This window comes from Anomalospiza imberbis, chromosome 3, assembly GCF_031753505.1.
Source record: "Anomalospiza imberbis isolate Cuckoo-Finch-1a 21T00152 chromosome 3, ASM3175350v1, whole genome shotgun sequence".
Classification (NCBI taxonomy): domain Eukaryota; kingdom Metazoa; phylum Chordata; class Aves; order Passeriformes; family Viduidae; genus Anomalospiza; species Anomalospiza imberbis.
In genome coordinates this window covers 91580767-91588266 of record NC_089683.1, presented here as the reverse complement: position 1 = coordinate 91588266, position 7500 = coordinate 91580767, and the positions used below count along the sequence as shown (strand labels likewise).

General features: G+C 40.1%; 1 protein-coding gene across 8 annotated transcripts in view; it reads left to right on the top strand.

Moving 5' to 3' along the window:
- Positions 1 to 7500, top strand: part of PROX1 (prospero homeobox 1) — a 49918-nt gene that overhangs the window by 11259 nt on the left and 31159 nt on the right. For 7 of the 8 annotated variants that reach the window (XM_068185704.1, XM_068185703.1, XM_068185701.1 and 4 more), the window contains one exon: positions 5142 to 5247. In XM_068185704.1, coding sequence (XP_068041805.1) covers positions 5142 to 5247 — 106 coding nt within the window. Of the gene's footprint in view, positions 1 to 5141; positions 5248 to 6809 lie in introns of all 8 variants that reach the window. The other variant, XM_068185708.1, reaches the window with a different exon arrangement.

Sequence of the window (7500 nt, the reverse complement as noted above, 5' to 3'; positions counted from 1 at the left end):
ACCACCACTCTTTGATCCAGCTTGGGTCTAGTCTGGGTCTAGTGCTGTCTATCTAACCTGTGTGAATAGTCGCATTTCTATAGGTGAAAACATTTTGTGTTGGAAAGCACCTTCTTCAGGTGCTGGTGTTTTTGATAACCATCTGGTAGTGGATGTGGTGTTTGAGGTACCTCTTACCCAGAAAATGATCTTGTCAAGCGCTGGTAACAGGGAAACCTTCTCTTCACTGACTACATTGTAAGGCAAAAGAGAGGAGGCAGTCTAGAAGCAACATCACTCAGAGGTGGCCCTAATTACTTGGGGAGCTCCAAACCAAAGATCTCTCCTGCATATTGAAATGCAAGTTCAGTTGCTTGGAAAGTAGTCCTGTGGTCAACAGGAGAGGCAGCTGAGGGCAAGACTCAGGCCAGGACAATTAATTTCTATTAAACAGTACAGTGGCATACTAATTGTTTTTTGTATTAAAGTAGTTCTCCCATCCTGGGAGAGCAATGAGGAGAGGAGAAACATGCCAAGAGTGGGAACTAGGAGTAGTTCTAGGGCTGCACTTGATCCTTGCCACCCGAGGAGCATCTCTCCCCTATTTCTCCTCCTGTCTGCTGCTCATTCTCACTGGTGCTCGCTAACGGAGCTTGTTGCTTCTGCTGAAACAGCGGTGCAAGAGTCCCCTGCTGCTCCAAGGGATAGCCAGGAGAAATGCCTGGTGCTACAGTGATCCCTTTTCTTTTTAAGTGCCCTGCTTCTTTCTCTGCCATCAGGAAAGCACTCTAACTTTCCCACCTAGGCAATAGTGCAGACTGCAGTTTGTTCTGGGTTTAGATACAGACCAGATTTATTAAATAATGCTTCTACATGTGTACCCTGGTATACAGCTCAACTGTAGGGATGGATGTTTTTTTACTAGCAGCAGCTTATATGTCCAGGTAGCTTACAATTTTCCAGGGACAGGCATGGTGTGGAGGTTGTTTGTTTCTGGTCAATTCTGTCATGGCACTTTTATTTTACATGGTTGAATGTGCATGTATAGGGAATATATTTCTTGAAAGAAGCAGATCTTTCTTCCCTGTAGAAAGTAACATCTGTTTTCCTGGACAATGAAGCCAGGATGAGAACATAAGACCAGCAGATACAGCCAAGTTCAGGTTTTAGTAGTAAGTTAAACACTAAACTAGCCTGGGTTTTGTTTTCTTGGATTTTTTTTTTTAAACCAATGGCTGTAAAATGTATCTGATCATTCTTTGCTGAATTGCAGAAGGAAATGGTTAATGTTTGTGTATGTTGCTAAACAAGATAAGATGCACCTGCAGTCTGAATTCCCATCTTGGTCATGAATGCAGTCTGTATCTTTGCAAACTAATCTGTTTAATCAAATATTAAGTTTTATTCAAATTCAAAAAGAAACAGACAGTGAATTGTTTTTTCTGCATGATCTTTCTTTGTCATGCATCCTCTTTGCATCTCAAGAAAAATAGCCTTGTTCAGTCACAAAACATTTGCATAGATCAAAATTGAGGCACAACAGCAGTTTGTGTGCTGCTAAGACATCTGTAAAGGTGAAGAAGTTTAGCATGTTCTCCCTGGCAGGAGGGCTTAGAAACATTAGTGCAACTTTCTACAATTTTATTTATTTTTAAGCAGAATTCCAATCCAACTGGAATAAGTTTCAAAGTCACAATATGTGAAAGCTATAATTAGTGAATTACAACATTTTGAAATGAGGAGTTATTACATCTGACTAGAATTAAACTAATTATACTTAAAAAAAAGGGGAGATTGTATAGCAAGCTGGATAACTCCGTGGTGTTGATAAAACCTGGGTGATGAACAAATGCTTTGCAGCCAGCCAGCCCTTCTTTGGAGGGATTTGAAGATGCTCTGAGATGCAGTTATTTGGAGCTTTGCTGATTAAAAGTACCTGAGGTGTAACTTAAGGAGCAGCTTGGCTTTGCTGCTGCAGATTTTTTTAACCTGTTACAGCCTATTCTTACCACTTTTCCTTCAGCTCAGTGAATGCGTGGGCTAGAAAAGCCTGTTAGAGCATTTGTGGGGGCTCAGGCTGAGAGTAACAGGAGTGAAAGATCATCTCTGCTGAAAAATATTTTTGCAAAAGAGAAGCATTACCTGGGAGGAGGATTGAAGTGCAAATGAATCAAATGCTGTTTAGTGCCACTCCTCTGCTTCTCTTGTTAAAATATATGAGAGCATGTATATGTTTTGTCCCCATATGTTTTGTTCCCAGCCTTTCACTTCCTATTTCTTAGAGCTTTGCCATTTTTCTGCTGCTGCTGTGTTAGGTGAGGCAATGTTGTACTGTGTAAACCTACAACACTGAGACTCTCAGGTTGTTTGAGCACTGCTCTAGGTTCAGCTGCAGTACACTATTCCTCTGATCTTTTATGTTCCTGAGCAGATGTCTTTCATTAATTTATGGATTTATCATCTTTTCTTTCTCTCCTTTTTTTTTCTTTTCTTTTTTTTTTTTTTTTTTTTTTTTTTTTTTACACCTGGCAGCTGGCTCAAGTTTCAGCAGTTATTGTCTATTTTGCATTACCCATAGAATTGAATGTCATCTGTCTTCACAAAGCTATAGCTAAGAGAATTGAGGCAAGCCACACGAGCTGCTGGGACAGAGCTTGTTTGCGTTCCATTCGGCACCCCTCCTCCCTTTACCTCCTTAATATTTATTTGTGCTCGTTTTCTTTCCTGGCCTTGAATGGGGCTTAGCTCGTGTTCGGTACAGCTGTATGTTTACTGAATCTATTTCATCATGAGTCATTGTGCGTGTGTAAGTATCCTGGAAACAGCTAGTGCTTTCTTGGAAGAACAGTTGCTTTTCAGCCCAAGCACTTAAAAAGGAAATTAAGCAATTGGTCAGTTCAGTTTTTTTGGTTTTTTTTTTTTTTTTCTGAAATAGCAATGGGTTATCTAATTCTTAGCTCTTAAGTCTGTCATTAACTATTTTTTGCTAGATTATTACAGATCATATCTTTTATCACAGTAAAGCGTTAACCTTAGGATCAAGATATACAGATTTGTTGCATATTTGATATTACTTTAAGGCTGCCAAGTGCTTAAGAACAAGTATAATTTTAATAAAAAATGGATTTCTGGGAATTTGAGTCTCAGAGCATCTTTTAATACATGCTTCATTCAATATCAATATCCTCTGCCATTAGAGCAGAAAATATTTAAAAATCCTAAATGCAGAAGGAACCCAAATGCTTAGACAACTGTCTGATATGTTTAAATCCAGCAAATGTAAGAGGGGGTTTTTGAAGTTTAAGTCCATCCTTGAGCTTGCATTGAAAGAGAATATACACCAAACCCGATGTTAACATGTTGTCGGCGTCAGAGGAATTGCAAATTAAGGAGACTCAGGATTACATTTTTCTCTCCTACTGGAGTTCCCCTTTGGACCCCCACTTTCCTGAAAGGATCACATAGCAAAATGGATTTCTGGCATAGAAGTTTTGATTTGTCTGAAACTCTTATCACTGAGCAATAGGTGACAGCTTGCTACTATTATTTCACTTACGTATTTTGACAGATGGCACTGCAGAGTGTAATGCTCTTTTAGACTTCTCTATCAGTCTAATGGAGGTAACTGGAGGTTCTTTCAACTCTTCTCTTGGCACAAGAAGTATGTCAGTCATAAATTATCTTCTTTGTAATCATTAAGCATCTAAAACAAAATGCAAGTTCAGCTGAGCCGTTTTCCATGTACTTCCAGATAATAAGAGGTTTTTAAACTAATATTGTCAATGCCTTTTTCTTTTTTAATGCTACATTTTTCTAATCTAAAAATGAATTTTGTAACTGAAATAAAGGGAGAGGGTTTCAGCAGATTTCAGGAATTAGTGAAAAAGAGTAGTGAAAATTTTGCTGAAAAAGCCTAGCTAATAATCTGTAGGTTGCTTATAAAAATTAGTCTGGGTTTCCCATCTTGAGGCCTGGAGTGGGATGTTCTGTGCTGACGTGCACCCGGCTGTAAGGCAGAAGAGGCACCTTGGCTGCAGCATATCTGCCAACTTGGTTGACCTTCTTCTGCCATAAGGTGTGAACTGAGTGAAATTTTCAACAACTGTGTTTAGGAGAAACAGTCCTTAGAGAAGCTTCTGGGAAGAACCCTTAATTGACCTTGTGGGGGCCACATTGATTTTCTCCACGTGCATCTTCATTCCTGATAAATTATAAAGCCATTAATTTGCTGAGGAAATGGCAGGGCCAGCCTGCGGCACAGATGTGACCAGAGCCGTCCTAGCACGCAGTTCACAAAAGGGAGCCAAGAAGCTGGGAGAAAAATCAGCAAGCTGAGATTGTTATGGTTAGCTTCACATTCCCTTGGGAACTCTTTTAGTTGCTTCTGTTTACAGATCTAAAAGGTAATGATGTTTCCAGGATAAATAGGCTGCCTTATAGGGTAAGTGGCCATTTATTGATCTGCTAGCCCTCATGTATTGATTGGTTAGCCCCAAATACAGCTCCGTTCTCCAAGGAGTTAATTGTGTAAATCAGGAGGCGACAAGTTTGTGGCAGAGGGATTCAGCGGCCAAGGGGCTCTGCCTGCTACAAATTTCACTTTGATTTGCAGGCGAGCCACTGGAGCAAAGCAGCAGCAGGACTAGGGAGATCTACCCAAGATGTTAAAATTTATCGACAGGAATGGAACAGGTGAAATGTGCTGTCTGTGTAAAACTGCTCAAAATCATAAAGTGCCTCTGATTGTCTTACATGCATTGGTTTTATTGTGTGCAAGCAGCACAACACTGAGAGGAAAAGAAACTTTAGCTGGCATTGCAAAGTAGAAGGAGAAAAAAGCTCCCGATAAGTTTTCTGTGGCACATGCTTCCTGCTTTTGTTTCCGTAGCAACAAGTGAATGTACATATGGTACACAATCTGTAAACTTGCAAGGTCCCTGAGACCCAGCACCTAAACTGATAGGAAACACAGGGTTAAAGTTACATGGCCTCTCATCCCATGTTTGCCTGTTTTATAGAAAATTACAGCGCAGCAGTTCAGATGTTAATTCTTTCTCCTGTAGTCTGGGGAACCGTATTTAACGGGGCACTTTGCTAGCTCTGTATGTTCAGAAACAGCTTTCTCAAGAAAAGGATTTTCCTTTACTAATTCAATTCTACATGCAGGAAGGCTTGTCACCGAATCACTTGAAAAAGGCCAAGCTCATGTTCTTTTACACCCGGTACCCAAGTTCCAATATGCTGAAAACCTACTTCTCTGATGTAAAGGTAAGAAAATCTCTTCCCCCTCCTTCTTTCACCTTACTGCATGCTGTATTTTCTCACAAAATGGTAATGTTTTATCATGTTAGAGATTTGTAATATTTCTGGGTACATAAAGGTTACATCCTGACCTTATTCACTTGTTCTTCCTGTTGAGGTGTACCCTGCTTGCCTGCTTGTGCCTGGATAAGGAAAGGGAATGTTTCTAAATCTAAAAAAAATAGAAATTTTAAAGCAAAGGAAAATTATTACAGTAAATTAAAGAGTCTTCATTATATATCCTATTAAAAAAGGAGATTTTTGTGGTGGTAGAAATGTACTTCCAAGAACATTTTGGAGCAGTTCTCAAGTGCTCCCTTATTGTTTCATTTCGGTTGGTTTCCTCATATTTGTGCTTACATAAGCAGAGTGTAGAATCCCTTTCTTTCTGTCAAAAAGAAACACTACATTGAAATTCTCCATGCAGAAGCTGCTTAAAAACAAAAGTGATGATTGTCTCTTATTTACAACTTAATTTGTTGTTGATGCAGAGTACACTGAGCATAAGGAGGATGAATAAAGTGACAGATTCAGGCCACATTATTCAAATGAGGATATGAAAGCTGTCGACATACAGCTGCATCCTCCCTCATTCTACAGAATATTAGGACCTCCTGATTTTTTTTTCTAAAAGTAATTGTTCCTTCACATCAACTTGATTTTGTGTTAATCATCTAAGTTTTTTTTTTTTAAACCCATAGATTGTGTTTTAATGATTATAATGGTATGCATGGTGTCATTATCTAAGTAACTTTATAAACATGACATTAGCTTAAATTAGTTTGTTACATATCGTTTCCCCCACACCCCTGCATGTCTCCCCCCAAACAAATTACAGAAATCCCTCTTTTCACCACTTTTGGGTTATGGTTTTTTCAGTCTCAGTGGAAGATTATCCCACAGGTTGTGAACTTGGCCCAGTTTCTGCTGATCAGTTTTCTTTGGTCAAGTTTCTTGGCAGTTTTTCCCCTTTATTTTTTTTATTTAATGTTGCTTGCACATCTCAATGCGGTTCTGCCCCTCACAGCCGTGTCCTTGGAGGTTCCTCTATTCAATGCCATGTGCTGAGTGGATGGTGACAACATTTATAAAAAGGAGGGGGGGAAGCAATACAGGCACTTCCTAGGCTAAATGGCTGGTCAAGAATCATTAAACACACACAAAAAAAGCTGCAAATGGTGCAGCGGGCCAAGTGGAGGGTTTGCTCTCAGAGTGGATCCACCTGGAATGGAAAAATCAGAGGGAGTGTTTCAGGCAACACTGCTCCGATGAGGTGCCATGGGCAGATGTAGAGCTGGCAGTGCTGCTCAGGAGGGACTGCTCTGGGGCTACCCTGTGACTTGGCCCCTGCAAGTTCACACAGCCAGGTGTGCTGAAGTGGGGATATTTTTTTGCTGGCGTTTCTGCTTTATTTCCACTTTTTAAGAAGATACACACTTGTGTGTTTGTGCGCACACTGTGACTTTGTCTTCTGACAAAGTTGTGTAAAATACAGAAATTTACTTTAGTTCCATCTAACATTTATACAGCAGCAGGAGAAGCCCAAAAAGGCTCTACAAACCACCAGTGTGGGATGGAGTCGTTTGTCCAAAAGCGGTTGCAGCCACTTCCCTGGGGACATGTGACAGCCACACATGGTCAGCAGCACCAGAGAACCAGGGATGTAAATATTAGATGCACTAATCTTTTCTTGAGCTTTTCCATATCTTTAAATGTTTCAGAGTGCTTAGCATGTGTTTGCAGTTTCTAGAGCTAAAGGATGCTCCCCCTTTAGCCCACATGCAGTCCCATTAGCTTCACCCCTCCTTCTTACGGAAGCGAGAGGACATAATTTTGCTTAAATGGAGCCAGAACGTCCTTGTGGTTTAAGCAGGTGTCCCCTACCAGTGCCGATGGGGACAACTGCTTGCCACTGGAACGCTCTCATCCATGAGCTGAGAACACATATGTAAATAGGTACCCTAATGAGACATTTCCATGTGCTGTGCTGGCCAAATGTTTGGTTCTGGAGATTGTGGCTATATTAATAAAGATGTATGCGTAACGTGTAATACTTGAAGCAATCGTATTTAATTTCATTACTAATTGCCCTTAAAAATGAAAAGAAACTGTATTAGCACAGTGATTTATTTCAGAAATTTAAATAGGAGAATAAAGCTTGGGAATAATTTGAATATCAGGGCCAGGCCCTCAGGGAAAGTAAATGCATATAGCTGTGTT